Consider the following 24,713-nt stretch of genomic DNA (forward strand, 5'->3'; position numbering starts at 1 on the left):
TTGAGTACATGGAGCAGGAGGAGGAGAGCTGGAGCGGGGCCTGTGCTATTAAGAGCTTTCAGAGCCACTGGGGAGAAATGAATCAACCTAGCACTTTGTGGGCAGCCAGCAAAGAGCTCAGAGGGCAGGAACACTGGGGATTGCCCCTGCCAGAGATGGGCTACTGCAGCGTGAGCGAGACGTGGAGGGGCAGCTGCGGCCAGTGACACATCCCGAAGAGTGCAACGCTTGGGATGTTCAGCCAGGGTTGTCAGGTTCCCTCCCTAACAGCTGGCATCTGCAGGGTAGCTGCCGAGCCCATGTTAGTTCACCCTTGCAAACAGGGAGGGGCACTTGGAGGTATTTTCCTCATCAAAGTTGGGGCAGGGGAATCTCTTTGGAGAGGAGAGGGGTGTGGTTGTGTGCCCTGGAGAGGGCTGTACATGTCTCCACCTAGAAGGAGATGGGGGGATCCATCTGGAGAGGGGTGTGTATGTTTCCCCCGCCCCCATTTGGAGAGGAGAGGATTGTGTGTATGCAGGGGGTGGGACATGAGAGGCCCATTAACATTAGCAGTTGGGAGAATCACACCTCCTAGGTCCATCTGCTTTAACTTTTAAATTAAACTTTATTGAGAATAATTTTCCCCTTCCCTTTTTAATTAAAAAATAAATAAGTTCTTTTTAAAATGCACATAAAAAATTTCCATTTTCCATTTGGAGAGGGGAGTTTTGCCAAGATAATTATTGCAATTACGCATTTTATCTCTCCCAATGAGTATTATTTTTATTAGGTGCTTTTATCTTCGTTTTCTCTGTTAAGGGGGAAGGGCACACAGACCGCCACTCGTAACAGACAACAGCATGAAGCCCCCAAGGAGTCATTGCAGGGGTCGAGTTCTCTCACCTCCTAAAGGGAAGCCCCTCCCTGCTAGAGGCGCCGGAAGGGCTGGGAGGGAACGGAAGGGCTGGGAGGGAATGACGAGAACTCTCCTATTGTTAATAAGTGTCATTGTAAATTATCAGTGTCACCGCACAGGCCACTGAACAATATTGAAAGGTACTGGCAACAGCTGGCTTTGGTCATGTCACACAAGGGGGCAAAGGGATTCATGTTGGCTCAGCCAGACCCACACTCTCTGCTCTAAGCGGGATACTTTGCAAAAATGCAGACTGATTAAGTTTTTCCATCACCACAACATTCACACATCACCAGCCTCCTTCCACTGCAGGGGACACAAAAATTGGGGGGTGATAAATGAGGAGGAGGACAAGTCACTGCTGCAGAGTGATGTGCATGGCTTGGTAAGCTAGGCTCAAGCAAACAGTGTGTGTTTTAGTACATGTAAATGTACACCTCTAGGAACAAAAAGACATAGGCCGTACTTAGAGAATGGGGAACTCTATCCTGGGAGGCAGTGACTCAAAAAGATTTCAGTATTGTGGTGGATAATCAGCTGAACATAAACTGCCAGTGCAAAGCTGGCCAAAAGAGCTAATGTGATCCTTGGACATACAAACAGAAATCTGGAGGAGGCGGAGAGAGGTTATTTTACTTCTGTATTTAGCACTAGGACAACTGCTGCCAGAATACCATAGCCTATTCCAGTGTCCACAACTCCAGGAGGCTGTTCATAAATCAGAGGAGATTCAGAGAAGAGCCATGAAAATGAGTAAAGGATTAGAAAACCTGTCTTATCGCAAGAGACTCCAGGAGCTCAGTCTATTTAGCTTAACAAAAAGAAGGTTAAGGGGTGACTTGATCACAGTCTGTTAGTACAAACCTGGGGAACAAATATTTGATAGTGCAGGATTCTTCAACCTAGCAGCTACAGGGTGAAGATCCAGTGGCTGGAAGTTGAAGCTAACCAAATTCAGCCTGGAAATAAAGCTTTAACCAGCAAACCACATTCATCTAGACTTCCTTAGGGCCCCAGCAGAGAAATGTTTCATGTCTCTTCCTCTACAGCCCTTAATACCTGCCTAATCACTACAGCCCACAGCCCCACCCAGCAGCAGAAGCCTGGTTGTACCTAGAGCCAGCTTTTTATAGCTTTCCTGGGAGTGAGTGTGGTCTGAGGCATGACTCCACCCCCTGCTTCCTCCCTATATAATAGCCTTTGCACAGGGCCTCTAGCTTTATAGGGGTGGCTATTTAGAATTTGTAGGTAGATGGTCTCCTATGAACAGTCCTGCCTTCTCTCTGGAAATTGGGTAGGTTTTTGGGGCCCATGAATCTACTCCTGCTTTTCCTCAAGCAAATGGAGTTTCCTCTGGGTTCCTGGCCCTAAAGAGCTGGCTGCTGTTTCCTGGGTATTAGATCGCATTGCAACCTCAGGCTGAGCTGTCCTCCAGGCTGTATGGGAGCCAGCGTGGCTCCTTCCTTTCCCAGAGCAAACAAAGAAGAGCTTGACACTCAAGTGCCTCTCCTTCCTGGCATTGCACAGCAGCTCTGGTAGCTGCATTTTCAGGGTCTCAGCTCTGCCCCTTGAGCCCTGGTTCAGGGAGTGATGAGCAAACCATGCCCCAAACACACCTACCTTCTGATGTTCTCTTAATCCCTTGTTAGTAGAAGGGCCTTTCATTCCCACCCTGCCCCAAGATCTCCGGGGGGCATTTGACTAACCTGTGTTTTGGGGGCTGCCCTCCCCTGAAATGCTCCTGTCTGGGATTGGGGAGGGCAGGGGGGCTGTCCGGTCCTCACTCAACTCTGTTTCAATTGTTGCTGCCTTGGTCTTTTGACCCACTCCTATACTCTGAGTAACAACATCCTGCACAGACTTCTCTGGGGTGTGGGGGAGGCAGTAATTCTGAGGAACTGGGGTGCGGGGCGGCTTCCATCCCCATGTGCCAGGAGGAAGTGGGACAAGCATATCCCAGGCTGCACCTTGGGGCAGCTGGATGGTCTGTAGGCAGAGCTAAAGCCTTCAAAATATTTGACTCCCCAGGCCCTTAAGAGGAGCCCCCTTTGGGGCACCTCCCTGGAGTTCCCAGTCTCTGGTTTGGGAGGAAGTGGGGAAGATGGAGGGGAGCTCCTGCCCCTGTGAACTGGGCTGCTTGGCTCTACCCGGGGTCTGCGTGTTTCGTCCCCTCCCCCAGGCCCAGGTGACTTTGTGCCTCAGCGACTCAGCAGGGCCAAGCACCCACACAGACCCCATCCTCTCACCTTTTTCTGTGGGCTCTGATTATTTTGTTCCTGGCAGCCGCTTGTTCCTCTCCCCTCGGCGTGAAACGTGCAGCGCTGGCTCCCGGCTTTGTCGAGCCCACACAATGGAGAAATGTTGGTCATTTCCTGCCTGTCTCGATGCCAGCTCCCTCCCCTGCCATGGAGGAGGCGACTGGGGAAAGGCTCAAGGCGTTGCTGCGTCCCCACGGGGCACTGAAAGCACACACGCACGTCCTTAGCTGAGCTCTTGGGGAGGCTGCGGTGGCTTGGCAGCGCGGCTCGTGGGGGGAGCCTGTGGGTATAACGTGGAGAGGGAGAAATGGCATTCATTAGGGGCTGAAAATGCATCACAGAGTCAGCTGCCGCCTGCCCTCTCCAGGTTTGGATCGTAGACCTGGGGGCGGTGCTGATGTAATATCGCTCCTCATGTGTACAGGGCTAGCCAAGGAGCCCTCACAGCAGGGGGAAGCTTGGGGAGTGACTCGGCCGCAGATTGGAAGCCGGCGACAGAGGTAGGGTTAGAATCCAGGGGTCCCTGGATCCCAGGTCTGTGTTTAAGACGCTGCTGCTTTCAGGCCTATGTGGCATGTCATTCTGTGCTCTGGCCATTCATTCAGATCCTAGAGTTTCTCTGCTTCCTTTTTCCAAGGTCCAGAGAAAAGGAATCCAGGGTTAGCTGGATGGGAGCCAGTTTCCAAAGGGAAGGGAGGGCTGCCTGCTCCGGGGAGTTTGGGGAGGGGGGGGAAGGCGTGGAGAGACTGTTCCACTGGAGGCCACTTGTTTACATCCTGCCCATGTTGGCAGTAACTGCAGGTTGTTCCCATTGGATGGGGCCATTCAATGCCCTATGTGAAGTCAGTTGCATGGATCTCATTCCCTAACGCAAAGGTGCCCTTCTCAAAAAATCCACCTGCCCCTTTAGGGCTGATCCTTTCATACCTGATCTCAAAGAGAGGGCGTGACTATGCTGCCATGAAACCCGGGAGTGGCAGTAAATTGGGAGGAGTTTGATCCTGAAGCAACTTCTGTATCCAGTTCTGGTCCCACACTTCCAGAAGGGGGGTGGTACATTGGAGAGGGCTCAGAGAAGAGCCAGGAGAAAGATTAGTGGGTTAGAAAACCTGCCTTGTCTCAATCTATTTCGCTTAACAGAGAGAAGGTTAAGGGGTGACTTGATCACAGTTGATAGTTTTCCCCCCATGTAGGTACCTATGTGATAATAGAGGGGGCTCGTCAGTCTAGCAGACAAAGATCTAAGATCCACTGGCTGGAAGTTGAATGGATTCAGACTGGAAATACGTTGCAAATCTCTAACAGTGGGAGTAATTAACCATTGGAACAACGTACCAAGCGCTGGGGTGGATTCTCCATCACTGGCCATTTTAAAATCAAGATTAGGCCCCCTGCCCCCCTCCTCCCTCAAAAGCTCTGCTCTAGCTCAGAGGAATTAATTCAGGGAAGTCCCATGGCCTGTGTTATACAGGAGGTCCGACTATGTGATCACAGTTGTCCCTTCTGGCTTTGGAATCTCTGAATCCATGAAATGCTGATGAGGACAGAGAAACAATAAAGTGCAAAGGGACACTGAGAGATTAGGAATATGGCCAGGCAATGACCAAATGAGATGTAGCTTGGGAAAATGCATCAGAGAAAAATGAATTCCTGACACATGGAGTTGAAGGCAGAGCGGAACTGGGGAAGCAGTGAAGAGGAGAACTGAGAGCAGGTTAGTCAGGAGGTCACAATGGGATATGGCTGCAAAAGAATCCAAGGCTGGTTTTGTGGTTAAGACACTGGACTGGGATGCAAGACCGCATCCTAGCTGGGCCACAGACTCCTAGCATGACCTTGAGCAAGTCACTTGTGTCTCTGTTCCCCAGCTGTCAAATGGGGATAATAGCACTTCTCTCCCTCTCAGGGATGAACTGATCAATGTTTAAGAAACGTTTAGATGCTGTGGTGAATGTAGATAGAGACATACATAAAAACATCATCTTCAGTTAGTCCCATGGTATTAATGCGATCCCGCTTGGGACAGTGTTTGTTTTCTTCACACAATGCACAGTCAACCTGTGGAACTCCTTGCCAGAGGATGTTGTGAAGGCCAAGATACTAACAGGTTCAAAAAAGAACTAGTTAAATTCATGGTGGATAGGTCCATAAATGGCTATTAGCCAGGATGGACAGGGATAGTGTCTCTAGCCTCTGTTTGCCAGAACCTGGGAACGGGCGACAGGGGGTGGATCACTTGATGATTCCCTATTCTGTTCATTCCCTTTGGGTCACCTGGTATTGGCCACTGTCAGAAGACAGGACACTGGGCTAGATGGACCTTTGGTCTGACCCAGTGTGGCCACTCTTATGTTTCTGGGCTCCAGAAAGTTATTGACAAAGTGCTCAGAGAAGAGCAGTGAAAATGATCGGAGGAGTGGATTACAAGGCTCATGTCTCTGGCTGTGTGTTATGCAAACAGTTCCCTTCCTGCTTGTGGCTGGACCTGGGAAACAGAGGGGTTCAATTCCTAATGGATCATAATACCCTTCCTGGGGGAGTTTCCCTCTCCCATGTTAAAAACACTGCTTGGTTTTGCTGGCATAGTATGTAGGGTGTGGGCCAGGTGCAGAGAGGACAGTCCTGGTGCTGGTGGGAGGAATGTCCACACTCAAGGGCCCTGCCCCCCTGGTGAACATGCTCACAATCAATGGCTCAAGCTGCTTTAACATTTATTTGAGATGACCCCGAGAGCGGGGGGACAGCAGGCTTTTCTCATCAGCACAGCTTGGGGTCGGGGTTGTCAGAGAGGATCAGTTTCAGAGCGAGTTAAACCCCCCCCTTACCGTGTTCGATTCTGCCCCTCCCCCCAACACACGCTCTCTACTCGTCACTCTGGCTTAACCCCCTCCCCAACCTAATCTCTTCTCCGCCTCCCCCCACCCCCATGCTTTTCACATGGCACCCTTTTAATTGCAAACTGTTCCCCTTCAATAGCCACTCAGACCAACTTCAACGAGGCTTTGAGGTGCCCCCTGTATCCACTGCGTCTGTAGTTCTCCCGCAGCAGGGGTTTCACACACAACTTCCCTTCCCTTCCTTCGGATTGAAGGAGTCTGTAACAAGCATGAAATCTGGCTTGGCAGACATTTTTTTGCAGTTAGAACATGTATCCAGGGACAGTGCGGCAGAAAGGCACAGCCCGGGGTCGGGCAACTTTTGACACCAGTTAAGTGTTGATCAAAGAGGCGGTTTAAGTGGCGGGGATCACTTCAATAATGCAATTGATGCCTTCAAACTTTTAAGCTCCTTAAAGGGAGCTGGGAACAGCTGGAGGTCAAGCAGAGATGGCTGGGTGTGCATTCTCTCTCCCAGACTAGCTTGTCTCCCCTTTTATAGCCCTGGATTCCAACCCATATGGAAGCTCGGTAGGAAGCCCCATTATCTCAACGACTTGAGAGCCAAATAGGTTAGAGCCAGGAAAGCACAAGGGAGACCGGACCGCACTTCTGTGAGGTGTTACTTTCTACTGCCTGGAACCTCTCTGGAGCTGCAGACGCAACAGCTGCTGTGACGACACCAAGCCTAAAAAAGATCAAGTCAAAAATTAAACTCACTGAAAGATTTCACTGCTGCATGCACAAAAGGCACGTCAGGGACACAGGGACTAACCTACCAGAGCACACCAGCGGTCAGTCTGTCTGAGCCCTCTGACCTGTCTCCAGTAGTACCAGAGCAAGGTGCAAGAAATCCCACAAGGGGACAGGCTGCCCGAGTGAGTCAGTTGTTGATCCATCCTCTGAGCATGAGGGTTTGTCCCATTTTACATGTTCAGGCTATGCAATATAATTGTGGATGTTTTTATGGTCTGTATAAATGTCAAATCCCCCTTGGAATCCCTCTAAGCCTCCATAATATCATGTGGCAATGAGTTCCACTGGTTGATTAGGCATTGGGTAGAACACATAAAGTATTTGACTTCATCAGTTTTTAATTCGTTGCCTTTTGAAGGCAAGTTCCTTTGCTGGGAGAAAGGAAATAGGAGAACCCAGATGTCCTCCTCCACTCAGTAAAAAGCCACAGAAAAGGCATTTCTTACACACACGCCCTTTGCAGTCGCTTTGCAAGTGGCAGTTTTAAAGGAAAGTTGCACTCTGTTTTGTATAGTGCCGAGAACCTCAGATTATGAGCAGCATCCCTGGATAGTCTGTAAACTGCCGGATATTTGAAAAACATCCTGGCCCTAGAGATCCCAGCTCTGATCATGGCCTTGTCGTGCTAGGTGCTGCAGAGACATACAATGAGAGACAGCGCCTGCCCAGGAGAGCTTGCAGTCCAAACCAACAAGGGGTTGGGGAAAGAAAAGACGCTTACCCCCACTTGACAAATGAGGAATTTAGGGAGATTGAGTGATTTGCCCAAAATCACACAGGGGAATTGGTGGCAGGTCCAGGCCTCCTGAATCCCACTTGCCAAGACCCCATGGGCTGGTGCCTCAGCCCCTTTCCCAGCTGTCCACCTCGCAAAAACCGGCACACAAAGGAGCACAGGGCCCCCGCAGCAGAGAGGCCAGGGCTGGAAAAGGGTGGATCGTTGGCATTCAGAGACCTCAGCGCCAGTCTTTTTGAGGTCTGGGCTGAGCCGTGTTAATGGGGCTGGGTGAGGGAAGTGGGCCGTGCTCTAAGCCATGCTTGGGTGACCATATTTCCCAAAAGGGAAAATGGGACACCATGTGGCACTAGCCTGAGGTCCATCCCCCCCCCCCCAGCCCCCCGTGTGTGGGGCTGGCCTGAGCTGCTCGCCCGAGCCTTGCACGGCCCCCCCACCGCCCCCGGCTGCTGGCACGGAAGCTCTGTCCTGGGGACTCCAGCAGCACCGGAGACAGGGAGAACATTGCTGTCCTGTGTGGATACGGGCGTAGCGACCTGATTGCTAAAGATTGAACAGAAAAGGGACCCCAGGAGAGTATGGATTCCCCACCTCCCAGCTGGGGTACAAAGCAATAGCAACAGCTCAGCAGGTGCCACAGAAGGAAAATCTGTGTGCTTAGCTGGAACTGCTAATTATAGGCCAATTCCGGAGGGGTTAGAACTAGATCAGTGATCCTGCAGGCTACTGCCCTCTGCAGATACCTCTCCCACGCCCAGCTCTGGTGCGAAGCCCCTAAGAAATCCGCCGAGCAACACTGGCTTGAGGGGCAGGTGGGGGGCGCTAGCCCTCAGTCGTTTAAAAATTGCAATGACACGTATGTCTATAAAAATCGCACCTGCCTGACCATCTCCCTCCTCCACCCACACCCCTCATTTGTCGCTCGTCTGCTTAGGATGTAAAGATCTTTGGAGCAGAGGCTCTGTCTTTATATGTGTTAGTCACACAACCAGTTCAACGTGGCCCTGATCCTGAGTTGTGCCTCTGGGAATGATGGTTGGGAGTTGCAAAAGTGCCTAAGGGAGTCAGGTGCCCTTCTGGCCTATATTGTCGTCAATAAACTGGGTTATGTTCAGTCCGCCGCAAGCCGGGGGAGCTGCAGTGAGAGATGCTGCTGATTTAATAGGTAGCACTGTGCTGGTTTTTGTTAAGGCAAACGGGACGGGATGTCCCGCTCCTCTTCTAACACCACTGTGTTTTCTCTCTCTCTCCTTTGTGTTTCTTCCAGCTGCTCCTCCCCTTAACATGGTGGACAGGCCCTGCTTAAAGCTGAAGGTTTATGTTCGACCAACGAGTAAGTAGCTCAAGTGTGTTGCCTGCTCCCATGTGGGCGATGGGAGCTGGGAAGCTGTGTATGCAGGAGGGGAGAACTCGTCGTACAGAGCTTAGAACCCATGGGTTCTCGACATAGAACCGGGCACGGAGTCTGCCGAGCTTCCCGTTCCATGTGGCTAGGGCGAAATGCAAGCTCTGAGCAGCTGTGAGTTTATTCATGGTATTTCCCTGACCAGGCTAGGAGCAGGGTGGGAATCTGCCAGTCAGTGATCTTTTGAGTTTGCCCAGCGTGGAGCGCTGGGGGGGTGGGGATTTTACTAATTAAATTTCCCTTCAAGTACAATGGCTTAAACGAAGGGAAAAAAAGATTTGGCAAAACCCCATGCTAGAGACGGAACTGAGCCAAGTGCTCAGATCTAAACAGCCCTAAACTTTGCGCAAGTTCTGACCCAGCCCCAAACGTTCTGGCTCTGCCCCACTTCACCCCAATTCATCGTTGGCTCCTTCAGTCCCTGCTTTGTAAACTCTTTTGTTCTGCCCAGGCTCTTTGAATACTGTAGGGGGCTGTCCCTTTGTGGGGTGCATGATCCACGCCAGGACTTGGGCAACCCCCTGTGTGGTAACATTGGGCAGCCCAGGTGGGAGCTAGAGAAGTAGAGGGGACCGCATGGTGGGTCTGTGTCCAGCACCCTCGAGAAAAGAATCCCTGTCATGTTCATTGCACCGGAGCCCTGTCTCTTCCCTGCAGTGTGGAGATGTTGATCTGGCCCCTTGTACCAGCACAGAAACACACTCAGGAAATACTTCAGAGGATCCTGAGAAGGGTCTGATAAACCTCCCTGCCATTCTGATGCGCGGGGAAAGCTCCTGATCCTGCCTTCCTGGGCCAGATCCTCCTCTGATGTAAATCAGTGCTGATTTCAGTGGTGTTACACTGGTTGACACCAGCTGAGGAGCTTGGCACTGTGTAGGTGCGATGGGTGCTTTGCTCTGCATTCGTTTGCTCTTCCTGGTTTCATTTGCAATGTAAAAAAATCCCCGCAGGTCCTCAGGGCAGCCTTAAAAACATTTGAAGGTGGTGGCGAGAATAAAGCCATCCCCATATATCGACCTTGTGCCCACGGGTCACTCGGATGCAGTAGGTTAAAACCCTGGCTATTGTCACAGCTTTGAAGGCGCACCGATGTCACCCTTTTGCCAGGATTTTTGTGTAGGAAGAACGCTCCCGCAGGAGCTCGTCTACCAGCTGAATGGCACCTGAATTCCCAGCACACCAGCCCCGCCAAAGCCTGCAGGAGGCTGCGTGGTACCGCATTCATGCCAGGCACATAACCTGCAAGATGGACGTTTGCCGCTGAGTTCCAAATGAGGGGGAAAAAACAATAATCTCGGCACAGGGGTGACTTTTCAGAATCGAATAACTCAGGCGTTTCAAAAAACAAATTAATAATTTTCTTCTCCTGTTAACATGTAATTAGTGCATGGCAGCAGCTCTCGCTGGGGAAGTGAGGGACCGGCTGCCCTGGTGAAAAGGACATCGTTTCTCTTTGTCATTCGAGCGGCTTTAAAATAAAACCCCAAATAGCGAAGCCACCTAAAAACACATTCTCGTTTTTGGTTGACCTTTGTAGAATGAAAAAAATCTCGATCGATATTGTTAGTATTTTCTTATGCTACCACCAGGGAGCCCCAGCTGAGATCGGGGACCGCACCATGCTAGGCATTGGACCGGTACTTAGTCAGAGACTCCCATTGACTTCAGTGGGCTTTGGATCAGGCCCGAAGTCAACCCTTTAGTTATTGTTAAGCGAGATCAAATGAGGATCTGAACTGCCAGCTTGTGCCACGGGGTCCTGATCCCAGCAGGTGGATTCTGAGCCCCTGTATGTTCAGAAGCAGCCACAAAGTCTTTGAATGCTTCTGTTCTCTGGGAGGCCGACTTGAGGCAGGGAGCAGGCCTGATTTTTGAAGAGGTGCTGAGCTCCTGAACGTTCCCCCTCCCGTTGATTTCAGGTGGCGTTATGGGGGCTCAGCAGGCCACGTGCTGGGCAGCCCAAAACTTTACCTGGCTGAAGGCTCCCCACTAAGTGGGAGTTCGCAGGGCAAGGGGAGTACTCAGTGCTCGCAGGACAGCACCCCGCTGCATGCCGACTTGAGTTACTTAGACTGCAGACTCATGGAGGAAGAACCTGTAACTAGGTGTCTGTGCAGCATCGAGCAGGTGGGGGCCCTGCACTTGCGTGGAACCGCGAGGCGCTACTGTAACCCAAACAATAATGGCACAAGTGTGTAAAACCCTGCAAAAGAGCAGCAGCAAAGGAAGAAGAGCAGAGGAAAAGAAGAGACACAAGAGGGGGAAGGAAATAAGACAGCCAGGAGCAAGAGAAAATTGCACCAACGGCTGGGGAAAGCTCTGCTTTTCCTGGCTTCAGGTCTGTGAGATCTTTAATCCAGTAATAAACATAAGAGAGTGGAGCCCAGGGAACATGTTAACAGCTTTAGTCATAATTTAACTTATTCCCTTTAATGCACTTCGCTTTGCTGCCTGACTAGGGTTTTGGATGCTGGATTATTGGAGTGTTATTAAGCAATTGCCCTTTGACCTCCCAAACGTTGGTCCAACTCCAGCTCTGGCCAGAATTACAGGGTGTCAGTCTCCCAGGCTTCTTACAAGTTGGCAACAGCAGTCGGATCTAATCCATCCTGCACAATACCACCCGCATAGTTGGCATACCCTGCTGTCAGGGAGAGGCTTAGGAGAGAATCGGGATGAAATGCCTTCTAATCCCATTTACAGAGCAATAACCCTACCCCTACCCCCAGGGTCAGTGCGGGGAGTTCCCGGGCCCCCTCTCCCACACTGCACGGAGGCTGGGAACAAGAGCAGATAAGAGCATGCCCCGGGATTCAAAGAATTTGCCTCCCGATTACCTGTTATTCAGCTGTTTATATTACAATAAAACATGTGGGAAAGACAGATGCATCGTACTGCGTGTGAAATACAGACAGACACATGGCCAGGGATGCATCGTACTGCGTGTGAAATACAGACAGACGCAGGAAGAGAGATAATGGAAATCATAGAAATGTAGGGCTGGGAGGGGCCTCAGGAGGTCATCTAGTGCAACCGAGAGGCAGGATTAAATAACCCTAGACCAGCCCTGACAAGGGTCTGTCTAATCTGGTCTTAAATCCTCCAAGGACAGGGATTCCGTAACCTCCTTAGCTAACCTGTTCCGGTGCTTCACTTTCCTTACAGTCGGAAAGTTTTTCCTAATATCCGATGTAAATCTCCCTTGTTGCACATTAAACTGATTCCTTCTTATCCTAACTTCAGTGGACATGGAGAACAACAGATCCTCCTCTTTATAACAGCCTATTACATAGTTGAAGACTGTTACCAGGTCCCCCCTCAGCCTTCTCTTCTCCAGACTAAACCTGCCCAATTCTTTCAACCTTTCCTCACAGCTCAGGTTTTCTAAACCTCTGATCATTTCTGTTGCTCTCCTCTGAACTCTCTCCAGTTTACTCACATCTTTCCAAAAGTGCGGCACCGAGAGCTGAACACAGGACTGCAGCTGCGGCTTCACCAATACGGGACAATCACCTCATGTCTTGAGCAGTTACCTCATATGTTTTGAGAGGTTGACGGCTGTCCGGTTTGTGGCTTTTTCTCAAGTCCTCAGATCACCAGACTGACAGTCCAGCACCCAAGACCCAGTTGGACACCTCTGGGTCCCAGCCAGCTTTTGAACAACATCTTTGGCGTTGAACTCCATGGGGCTGTCGGGGACTTCATTCCGCAAGGCTCACTGTGCAGGCAGGCAGATATTCCCATAAGTCTGTCAGCCTGGTTTTAATGAAGCAGAACAAAAACATCCTGCACCGCGCACCTTGAGAACATCAGCCCATAAAGGCAGCGACAGAGCCCACCCAGGGCTGAGCTTTCATACCTGCCCAGCTGGTATTTTCATTTCGCATCATTCCCTCCAGGCCTTGCTGAGTGCCCCACTTTCGCTGTCCTGTAGCTGCTGGCTCCAGTCAGCCTCCAAACTCAGCAGCTGCAGTTCCTCGCTGTGGTTTAGCTTAGCTCTCCCATCTGGCCAATGTGCACAGAACTCCCTTTGCAAGGGCCTGTGTTTGTCTTGGAACTGGGGGTTCCTACGCATGCCAGCATTGCTGCCGGGACTGCACAAGAGTAGGACCGGGTCTCTGCTTCGCTAGCACCTGTCTTCACGCTGCACCGAGAGCCCGATTCAAAGCCCTTCCAAGGAGAGATTGAAAAGACTGGGACTTTTCAGCTTGGAACAGAGACGACTGAGGGGGGACGTGATGGAGGTCTGTAAAATCATGCCTGGTGTGGAGGAAGTGAAGAAGGAAGTGTTGTTGTTTATTCCTTCACATAACACGAGAACCAGGGCTCACCCAGTGAAATTAATAGGCAGCCGGTTGAACAAACAAAAGAAGTATTTCACACAACACAGTCACCCTGTGGAACTCATTGCCAGGGGATGTCATGAAGCCAAAGGTATAACAGGGTTCAAAAAAGAACTAGATACATTCATGGAGGACAGGTCCATCCATGGCTATTGGCCACGATGGGCAGGGATGCAACCGCATGCTTTGGGTGTCCCTAAACCTCTGACTGCCAGAAGCTGGGACTGGACAACAGGGGATGGATCACTCGATAATTGCCCTGTTCTGTTCATTCCCTCTGAGGCACCTGGTACCAGCTACTGTCAGAAGACAGGATCCTGGGCTAGATGGACCCTTGGTCTGACCCTTGCTCTTATGCCCATGGTCTTCTGTGGGCTTTGGATCAGGCCTCACCTCAGAGGTTTTGCAGAACCTGGTTGCATGGGGAATTAAGCAGCGAGGTTGACTACCAACACGGGGACTAAGGTGCGGAAGGAACCGTTATCATTCAGTGATGGTGCCCAAGGGCTAGGCAGAGCCTGTCTCGACTAGACGCTGTCTCCCATTCCTCTGGCAAGGCTCCAGTGCCTCACGCCATTTTTACCCGCGTCTCAATTAAAGGGAACTGCTCTCAGGAGAAAAGTTACTCACCTGCTTAAGCGTCCCCAAGAGCAGAGCCATAGCTATTTTCTGGGCTAGCACTTGCCAGGTACACGTTTGCAACCCCCTTGATTTTCTGTTTCTGTGGGCCAGATTTTGCCACCTTTACTCAAGCTCAACAGATCTTTCCTGGCTGAAATCAGTGAGCGAGGATGTCGGATCTGGGCCCATTGTTTCCCCTCTTGGGTCTCATTGCTGGTGCCGGGCTCTTACTATGGAATTGCTTTTCCATTCCTTTCATCCAGCACTGCCAGTTCTCACGATTTTACCACGAGGCTCACAATGTCTGAGGTTTTTCTGATTCAGAGATTCCTAGGCCAGAAGGGATCATTGTGATAACAAAATCTGGTCTCCTGTGTCTAGCACGGGCCAGGGGACTTCCCTGAATTAATTCCTGTTTGGTAAGTTGCTAGTGTGGTAAATTACTCCGGGTGTCATATGATTATATGAGGATGTTGGCTTTCATTTAAAAACAAACAAAAAGACCCGAAGCTAGAATTCCAGCCCCCGTGGTGGCAGAAGAAAATTAGAAGACGGGACCTGTGAAGTTTCCGGCACAAGAGGCCAAATAAAAAAAGAGCCTAGCGTGCGTTCTTCTTTTTTAAATCTTAAGAGCGTTAAGCCAGTCTCATGACTTCTGAAGGCCTCGCTCTTTATTTTTGAATGCTTGAGGTTGACTGTATTCTTGCTCTACAGCCTAATCACTTTCCGCATGCTGGTTGTATGTTCCTGTTCCCTTTGTTGGTATTTCTATGGATATAATAAATCAAATGAAACAAAGAATAATAATAACTGACCAAACGAAGCCAGGCGAAAGTGGCAGGTGAAGGAGGGAAGCTCCATTGAAATTAAATGCGGGGGAAGGGAAGGGATCAAGGTGTGAGCAGCTCTAAAATGCAGCAGCCGTATTTTCTCTCCTTTTTTAAAGTGAGTTTAGTTTCCCGGTGTGGATATGATCTGGAACGCCATGTGTCTGGATCTCTTGAAGACAACAAAATCAGTTGGGAAGAAGTTTTCTTTTGATGTGCCCAAGAAGAAAGGATTAGAAACTACAGTGTGTTATGCACACAGCTAGCTACTGACCTTCCTAGATGAAGAGCATGTCTTTGATTATGCAAATTGATTAATGACGCCAAAAATTTCTGAAGGGACCATCAGCCTTCAGGGCTTAAGCCAGTCACCTGATGTAGGGAGCAGATTATCCCACATCATTAACCAATGTCTGGGTTCCTACATCTTCCTCTTATTGTCTGGTATTGGCCGCTGTGGGAGACAACATACAGGGCTAGTTGGCTCTTGGATCTCTTCCTGTCTCGCAGTTCCTATTAGGATGATTTATTCTTTCACGACATCCATAAGTATGTACTAGGCTCCTCCCAGGGCAGCTAGAAATGCTCATAGTCCCAGCTCCAAAGAGCTTTACAATCTCAGACACCAATTCTGCAATCTCAGTGTTGCATTTATCGCCACTCTTCTAATATTTGGTGGGTTTCTTTAAAACCCCAGTTCTTGGAATCATATGATTAGGCAAGGTTCTCAACTCATTTAAACACCCTATTAAAGTACGGTTCTCACGTTGCTAGCTATGGAAAAAAGCTTGTAAATGTGTGTCACACACACACACACACACACTGAAAAAAGAACCTAATAGTTGTTACTTCAAAATTTCATGATTTCTAAGCCAATCTCAAGATTTGTTGGGAGGTGGGGGCTGACTCCTCATTTCAGAACCCAGGGGGTTGACAACCTTGCAGTTGGATCAGGTCTCTGCAGGCACCACGGATACGATCCAATGCAAGAGGAGCACAGCTCAGACCCCTGGTGGGCCTGATCGTGGGAGAGAACCAAACAATTCTTTGAGGTGCCAAGCCCCCCCTGTTGACCACGCTCAGCACATTGCAGGATCAGGCCCTACAGCTTCCCAGGTGGGCATTTTGTGGTCTGACATGTCTCTTTTCCTCCCCCTTCACAGATGACTCCCTGTATGAATCTCCGGAGCCTATTTTCACCAGCAATAACTCCTGCTGCAGCCTCAGGGTCCCGCACCTCATCCTCGTGGTACCGGTGTTTTGGACTATTCTCACCTCCTAGCCCCGAGAGGAGAAAACAAAGGAAGAGGGGAGTGGTTTGGCAGGGAAAGGAGGAGAGAGATGGGGACACGCAGGAGAAGAGATGCGTTCTCTCTGCCTCCGGGGAGAATGAACCCTCTCGAGCCAGCCTTTTGCTTTGTTTTTAAAAAGTTTTCTCTTTTTCACAATAACCTTTGAACTGCGACTCCTGAGCTGGGAGGTGGGTTGGGCAGGGACACGAAGAAGGATTTTTTTCCTATCCCGGCCTTATTCCCAGCTCGGAGAATTTTTGTTCCTGGCGTGGATTCACTTGGAAGAAGGCTGCAAAATTTCTACCAATGTACAAAATAACACCCCTGCCCTGCACCCCAGCACTCTGGTTTGGAGGTGGGGAATGACAAAATACCAATGAAAAAGAGCAGTGGGGGGATCGGCGCTGCTTTCCTGCTTCCGGGATGGCCCACTTTTCATAGTGCTGGCGCTCAGCTCACTTTGACCCTCCTTGTAGGACTTTGCTTTTGAAATTTCTAGACCAAATATTAGAATCCTTATTTTATTTTTTATTTTTTTTTAGTGCTTTTCTCGCACTTCTTGAGACTTAGCCACACAACGAGACCCCCTCCCCCATCTGTGGTTCAGAAATCTCCATGAGCAACGTTCCCTTCCAAGCCGTCAAGGAATGCAGGATCAGGGGCTAGCTTGGGCTTTCCTTCCCAGGTTTTCCGTGATGCTCAGACAGATTCAGTCCCTGGCTGCAAGCAGGGGAGCTGGTGGCTGGCAAGCAAACAAGGTGCCCGGACTCTGGGACATGCCGGATGCAGGCCGAGAACGGCAGTGCTTACACTGCATTGGAGTCTTTCCCAAACTAGCCCAGCTGTTTGCCGTTGCTCGTACCGCTGGACTCAGGACCACCTGGACAGAGCGGTGCTAATACCTTAATGCTCCTTTCAGGCTTATGTTTTGGAGGCAGGGGGCCAGGATGGAAACAGGCCATCGAAAGCTTTATGGAGGAGCGCTGACCTGGCTTGGTTGTCAGAACCTTGTGGGACGACTGTACTGTTTTCATAGATATGTGGGTTGTTTCTTTGGGCGGGGGGAGGGTCGGTTTTCTTGTGGGAGGGATGGGCAGGTATACACCTAAGCCAGCCAAATGTAATTGACCCTGCAATTGACGTCCTTGGAAAACCAAGGAGCAACGCCTGCAGAAGGGTTACTGGGCCCAGTGAAGAAAGTGGGTGAATGCGGGGGGAAGGGGGGTTGCCACTGAGGTCACTGAGAGCAGGATCAAAAATCTAGTTTGGGAAAGGGGCATCTGGAAGTTGAGCAGAAAGGCTTGGGGGGGGGGGGGGGGTTAATGTCAGGAATGTAACCAGTCTCGGGTGGGGCTAGAATTTAGAAGAGGCTCTGGCTGGTTACCACCTCCCCATGGCGCAAAGGGGAATTAAGTGGGCAGGGGATGCAGAGGGAGCCTGGGGCCTTCGGAGGGCATCTGGGTTGAACTCACTCTTGGGCGCAGAGCCCTTCCATGGCTCACGCGAGCCACTAAACTAGGCCGTGTGCAGGTGAAGGTCACCATCCTGGGTTCCCAAAGCTAAAAATTCCGCTGGTTGACATCAGCATCGCTCCACTGACTTACGTCCGTTTACACCAGCTGAGGATCTGGCCCCAAATCTTTGCCTAGTACCTTCCTCCTCTCACATCGCTGACTCCGTACTTAGGTTTTAATTCGCTCCCAGCACTGACGGCAACCTTTCCCTCTCCCCTCCCTGCTTCCCGCAAGTCCCTTTGAGAAAGCAGTGCCCCTTCCTCCATAACCCCGCTGATCCATAGATTCATAGATAGATATTTAGGTCAGAAGGGACCATTATGATCATCTAGTCCGACCTCCTGCACAACACAGGCCACAGAATTTCACCCACCCAGTCCTGCGAAAAACCTCTCACCTATGTCTGTGCTATTGAAGTCCTCAAATCGTGGTTTAAAGACTTCAAGGAGCAGAGAATCCTCCAGCTAGTGACCCGTGCCCCATGCTACAGAGGAAGGCGAAAAACCTCCAGGGCCTCTTCCAATCTGCCCTGGAGGAAAATTCCTTCCCGACGCCAAATATGGCGATCAGCTAAACCCTGAGCATATGGGCAAGATTCATCAGCCAGATACTACAGAAAATTCCCAACACGGATCCGCATCACCAGTGCTGCCATTCCAATTCCCTCTCCTGTGGCCACTGCTTCTAGACATGTGGAGCAGAGCAAGCCCATCTGTCTTGTCCTTACCACCCAGCTCAGTGATCCCCGGCTGTATTACACATGCAAGCGAGCTGCTAATCAGGCTGAGACAGCAGTAAAGAGAATGGAGCTGACCTGAGGGGGTGGATCTCTATGAAGTTTTCCCTGGGGATCCTTCCTTCCCTTTACGAGTCTCCTTCGATCCTGCACATCCTGATGGCTTGTTCCTCTGTTGCGCTGTTACTTGCTTGGAATAACTGCTGGCTTGGCTTTCTTTGCTTCCTTCTCCGCTTTCAAATAAAGCCGCCGATTGGCCCCACACTTCGGAATTCAGATGATTAGATGGGGCCCATTTTGCAAAATTCAGATCCCCATCCAAGCCTGGATCTCAGCCTCTCCTGTCCTTACATCCGGGGACAGTCTGTCTGCGTCTAGTGTTTTGGCACAAGCCCATCTCCTAATAAAACCCCACTTCCTAATTTCTGCCCCTTCTCCTGTGCTCCAACCCCTAATGGAGGCTTTTGGTGACAAAAGGAAGTTACATTCCAGGGAATAAGAACTAAGAAAGCGGGACAAGCAAAGGAACATGGAAGAGGTCGTGGCAGTGGTGGGGGAAAGCGAATGGCTGATTCTTCCTTGCACATACCAGTGCCCATTAGAGAGGAGTCCAGCAAGGTGCTGGCAGAATGCTACCGTCTCTCTCCAAGGGATGCAGTGGGTGGGTTTGGGGTGGGGGAAGAGTCTTTGGCTGGGAAGAAGGGGCCGGGGGTGAGATTTGCATCACCTTCTAAAGCAGGAGCCCTATCTGCAGGTGTCTCCATTGCTGCCCGGCTCGCCCCACCATGAGGGCAGAACTCGAGTCGTCTCCTCCATTCCAGGAAATAAAGCTTAGATTTAAAATCACAATCCTAATAATAGTACAAAAAACGGTCTTTCTACGGATGTCTTTTTCAAACGCGCACGGAAACCGTCAGTTTCTACAGCATCTCTCCGTGAGCCCCAGGGACTGAACCAGAGCAGGTCTGGTCCTTCTGTAAATATGGCCAGCAGGCATTATACTGTGACAGGTTTTTTTTTTTAATGTATCGTTGAGAATGAATTTTATGGAAGGTTTTATGTTAATTTTATTTTGTTTTTATTTTTTAGACTAGGAAGCTAAAAACTCGCAATAAGCTTATCTTGACTATCAACAATTCCAGCTCCGCTTCCCCTCCCTCCCGGCCCCCCCACTGTATCTAGACCAGGGAACGTTTCTTAAAGGCAGACGAAAGCACCACATTTATACAAGCGTCACCCTCCTCCCTGTCCGTAGGGGCCAGACTTTGCTTCCCTGGCTCAAATCGAGTAGCCTTGTCCCAGCAGTCAGCCAATGGCGTAAAGAGGGAAGGGAGGGTGGCCTGGCACCCAGGAGACCAGATTCTGGTGGGACCTTTGGACCGGATTCAGCAAGCGACGTAAGCACATGAGTGGTCCTGGAGGCCAGTGGAACTACTCATGTGCCCGTGTTTAAATAACTTGCTGACTCAGCTGGGATTTTCAAAGGAGCCAGAAGGATTTTACGTGCCCAGCTCCCATGGACAGTCAGTGCCTCCTTTAAAAATTCGAGCCTCAGTCCCCCAGCTGGTAAGAATACTTCCTTTGTCTATCTTGTCTGTTGGGGCTCGATCCTGGACAGACCAGCTAACCCAGAGCCTGCTTTCAGGACAAGGGGCTTTGACTGTAAACTCGTTGGGGCAGGGACGGTGAATGTCCAGCATCTAACACCATAAGACCCCCATCTCGGTTGGCTCTCGTAATATAAATAATCTTGGGACCGCAGGCAGTGCAACGGTGGCAAAATCGGGCCTTTGGTCTGTGGTATATATGTTATATATATATATATAGTACAGCGACGGTGAGAGAATAAAGAAAAAGCAAACAAGGAAGCAGCATTTAAGTGAAGCTCTAAATTTAAAAAATGGGGTTTTTTTGTTTGTTGGGGCGGGGTTGGTTTTCCATTCGGGGATGAACCCATCTTACGGGAACTGTTTTTCGCTTGTGGGTTTCAGCTCAGCCTAGCTTGGTTCTTAGACATGCAGCTTTCGTTCTCGACGTCGTGCTGATGGTAAACCCGATCCCTTCATCTGGAGTCTGTATTTTTTTATAATAAAATAAAAATAAATGTCGTGTGAGTCCGTTGCTTTTGAGGCCTCCTGCCTTTTCCTCCACACACCTCTTCGGCATGTCCTGTTTTCTGCTCCACTTGCTGACAGACAATATCTGCCAGGGCCAAGAGTAAGTGAGTGGGAGTCAGACGTCCTGGGCTCTTTTCCCTGCTCCAGTGGCCAAAGCTGGGAACAGGGAGTTAGGATTCCTGTGTTTTATTCCCTGCTTTGGAAGGGGAGTGTAATTGACTTTTTTGAGCAAGGAGTTTGGACTCGGGGCTCCTGGGTACTGTCCAAGCTCCCACCCACCCCTTGACTTGCTGTCTGACTTCGAGCAAGTTACTTAAAAGCTCTGTGCCTCAGTTTCCCCTTCCCCCAAGGTGCTCAGCTTTTATTGGGCCATATAAATTCCTTAGATATTTAGGGATAATATTTCCCGACCTGGGAAAGGGGTGGAATGATTGACTGTTAAGGGCTTTGAGATCCCCAGGTGGGAGGAGCTTTGAGCAGTGCAAAGTGCTGTTGTTTTCTAGTCGATCCCTTCACGTCACAATGAGCTAGCGCAGTTAGTTAATTAGACTTCGAAAGCCAGAGCCACTGGATTAGCCAAGAAACGAAATTCCCAAAGGATCAAAGAAACCAGGAGCCCACGAGAGCCAGTGATATTGCGGGAGGCAATGAAGCGGGAGTGACGCAGACGCTTGTGAAGGTCACACTGACAGCAGCCATCACCTGGAAAGGAAATGACTGCAACTCCCGTGCTGATGGGCGCAATGCTGTGAGAAGAAGTGTGGCCTTGGGGCTAAGGCAGTGGGTCCACACTCAGGAAATGTAGGTGCAAATTCCAACCCTGCCCCAGGCTTCCCAGGCAAGTTTCTTTGTGGCTCTGTGCCTCAGTTTCCCCACCTGTAAAAGAGTGCTAATCTCCTGTCTTGTCCACAGAAATCGTAAGCTCTTTAGGGCAGGGTCTGTCTCTCACTGAGGGCAGCACCTGGCACAAGGGGGCCCTGCTCTCGGGGGAGCCTCTACAGTACGAATGACAAGACAGTCCCAGGCAACTATACCAATGCTGTGGCTCCTGCCTCATGGGGGTGCTTTCTCCAGGACTTGGCTCCTGAGGGAGCCTCCTGCCTCTGAGCTCTAACACGCGTCCCTGCAGCCTGGGAGCCCTGGTTCTCTTTGGCATCCCGTGTTTTATATGGTAAAGAAACACAAGGAGCTCTCCTTCCCCACCACAGACGCATGGTTACATGTGGCCTCCCTACCTCATTTCCCTTCCTCTCCCAGTCACTGACACGTCAGTTACCATCCAAGGCTGCTTAGCCCTCATTAAACACTCCAGAGAACAGTGCCATCCTGCAACTCACGGGTCACGCAGCACAGAACGTGCCCCGTCTCCTCCCCACTGCCTGACACTGGGGCCGGGAGTGGCCATCACCCAGGGCCCAGCCCTGCCATCCTTGCTCAGGTGAAATCCCTGCCAGGGCCCAATTCCCTTTGTGTTTACACTGGTGTGAATCAGCAGTCACTCCACAGAGGTCGACAGGCCGGATTGCCCAGCCTGCATTGTCATTTACATCTTCGCAATGGGGTGGGGTGGAGGGTGGGTGTTGGAGTTTATGACAGCACCGAGTGCTGGAGACCCCGTGGTGCCAGGTGCTGTACAGACACAGTAAGAGGCAGTCCCGGCCCCCCAGAGACTTTTATTACTTGGATTTGTTTCAGAAAGAGCTTATTTCATTTACCTAAAACTTGTTCTCATTCAACTCAAGCTAAACCAAAGCAAGCAACTCTTCAACTGAAACAGGAGCGTCCACACAGGGCTTGAATGAAACCAGCTTAAATTCCCATCCTTCATTAAAGTGGTGCAATTCTTCATGTAGGCCAGGCCTAAATAGACAAGACAGACAGACGGTGGGAGCAGGTAAATTGAGGCACAGAGCTGGGACGTGACTCCTCCAAAGTCACACAGCCCTACGCAGTGATGTAAATAGCGACACAAGAACCAGGGCTGTTTCAGACTCAAAGCCGGCTGCACCGTCAAGAACCTGCTTTGCATTGGGACGCCAGTTCCAGCCAATTCCCTCCTGCAGAAAAAAAATTGGGTTTTTTTTTTTAAGTGCTAAATAATTTTTTTGTGCAGCCCATGTTAATTTCCAGTGTTTAATGCATATTTCAGCATAATTAGCAGAATAGGAACAATCCGCTGGTAATTAATTCAGCCTAATACAGCTGATCCGAGGCTCTGAAGTTTGCCACAAGAGGGTGAAAGACTAATTTTGCTTTTTAATGAGGGCCATCTGTGCGCCAAGAGTGGTGAGAAATAATAAAAATGCCTGGAGAGCAAGCGGATGGAAAGCCAGGGTGGTACGACTTGCTGAAAACGTGGCTCACCTGCCTGCCTGAGCCCTGTTCTGAGGGCGGACGCTGTGCGGGCTCTTTCCTCCTGCCTTTGCTGCCCCTGGTACATTTGCTGGCACTATTGGCTTTTGTTTGCTGTTTCATTCCGCTCTTAGCCTCTTTCAGTGTTTTTTTCAAGCTGTTTGCAAGCCCGGATTAGCTGCCAGTTTAGGTCCGAGGCCAAGATTCAGAAGCTGCCATGTATCTGGACTGGAGCGGAGCCTGTCTGTGCAAAGCACAATGCAAAGTGGAGTTGAGACGGGGAGGGGGTTCATAGCATGATAGCCCCCACCCCGCCCCTTTAGCCCTCGGGGATCCAGCAAGCTTAGGGAATAACGCAGCACGGTTACGCACAGGCTTGATGGATCGCTTCCTCTTCGGGCTGGCTGCAAACTGGGTGGCAGCATCATTTGCGAAGTGGTGGGGTGCAGACAGCAATCCCCAGACTAAACAGGGGTGAACGCTTGGGACCCGAACCCCCGCTCAGCACATGTTTCCAATGGCAGCAGATGCTCAGCACACGCTCCTTCCTTGCCCTGCTGTGTGAGAACAAAGGGCGTAATTCAGTGACTTAGCGAACAAGGTTCCCTCTGGTTGGGAAACAGGATAATTCAGGGGCTGGCGCCCACCCAGCCATAAACGTGAGGGGAGGTTGGTGGGCACTCTGACTGCACAAGAGGGGCTGTTGTTGGGTGTACCCCAAAACCCACCCTCTTCTGAAGAGCAGAGTGATGGGGCCAAGCTGCAAAATTCAGCTGGGGCTCAGGGATTCGAGTGCCCCAAGGTTCAGGGAAGGCTGGGCCATGTGTGTGTGTCTTTCAGTCCAGCGAGAAGCCGGGAGGCATTTGCAAATGTTGGAGCTGGATCCAGATTTTGCACCCTTCACAATGCAGAGGTATTATGATCCAGGGTTTTGCTACAAGTCCAAACATAGCCAGTCTCCACCCTATCAAGGAACCCTGATTCTCTGTGACTGCATCCTGTGCTTGGGACAAGGACCAAGGGTCGGCAATTAAGGTAGCTTTAAGCTACATTTGTGCTCCCTGCATTTGGAGGGTGTTCAGAGGCCTGTCCGTTCCCCTGGTGTAATTTAGAGCAGCCCCAGGGCTGCTTTAATGTATGCTGCTTCCCGTAACTCCCTTTGGGGCCTGGGAAGCATTGACTTGCCAAAGAGCAGTGCGCTCCAGCCTCAGGCCAGGATGGGGAGCTGGGCTTCCACAGGGGAGGTTTTCAGGAAGCAGGTTTCACCCTCTTTAAGGCCGTAGCATAGCAGAGAATATACAGGTGCCTCACAGGTAACAGACATCAGTGGGCTAAGCTTATGGCTCAGTGCCCCAGACCAGAGACTAGCTCTCGAACAGGGCGCATCCGCACCAGCTGGGGCCCCATCAGCCGCACTCTTCTGCTGCTATTCGCGTCCCTGCCAGCTCTTCCACGGGCTACCACCTGGCCCCACAGATTTGGCAGCAGGGACCCACTTTTCTGGGTGAAGATGAGGATTCCTATGGCTGTTGTGCCTCGCCTGTCCCCACCGAGGGCCTGCACGGCCATCTGTCAGGAGAGAGGCTGCGGCGAAAGCTGCCCTGTCCACCCCACTCCTTCGCTGCACTAGCTATTCCGCTCTACCCGCTGCCTCGCCTCCCCTCCCCACGGCAGGCAGCGTCTCCCAGCCAGAAATACAGTCTTTGGGCTCCCCTCTCCCGGGCTGGCATTAAGCGCTGCTCAGTTATCTGTGACCTGAGACGTCCTTGGCACCTAGTGCCGGGTGGTGGTGCTGACTAATCCCAGCCTGAGGGCTGCCACCTGAGGCGAGGGTTTGAGGGTGCTGGTGGGTGTCGGGGTGGGGTTGCCCGTCAATGGGCTGCCTTGGGGGAGGGGCGTCATGAAGCCTGAACTCTGGTGGCGCTGATGAAACCCCAAGCTAATAAATGTTTAATTATGAGAGACTCGCTCATCAGCGG

The 24,713-nt window shown here is 50.9% G+C and overlaps 1 protein-coding gene and 1 long non-coding RNA gene across 2 annotated transcripts in view; one reads left to right on the plus strand and one right to left on the minus strand.

Moving 5' to 3' along the window:
• Positions 1-3,435, minus strand: part of LOC142070100 (uncharacterized) — a 35,437-nt gene extending 32,002 nt beyond the window's left edge. Inside the window, exon 1 of the long non-coding RNA XR_012666042.1 lies at positions 3,145-3,435. This is a non-coding gene — a long non-coding RNA (uncharacterized LOC142070100). The remainder of the gene's footprint in view (positions 1-3,144) is intronic.
• Positions 1-20,373, plus strand: part of EFNA2 (ephrin A2) — a 142,898-nt gene extending 122,525 nt beyond the window's left edge. Inside the window, exons 3-4 of the mRNA XM_075123142.1 lie at positions 8,792-8,857; positions 15,887-20,373. Of these exons, the coding sequence (XP_074979243.1) occupies positions 8,792-8,857; positions 15,887-16,005 (185 nt within the window). The 3' untranslated portion in view covers positions 16,006-20,373. The remainder of the gene's footprint in view (positions 1-8,791; positions 8,858-15,886) is intronic.
• Positions 20,374-24,713: the final 4,340 nt, after the last annotated feature.

This window comes from Caretta caretta, chromosome 25 (genome assembly GCF_965140235.1).
Source record: "Caretta caretta isolate rCarCar2 chromosome 25, rCarCar1.hap1, whole genome shotgun sequence".
Lineage (NCBI taxonomy): Eukaryota > Metazoa > Chordata > Testudines > Cheloniidae > Caretta > Caretta caretta.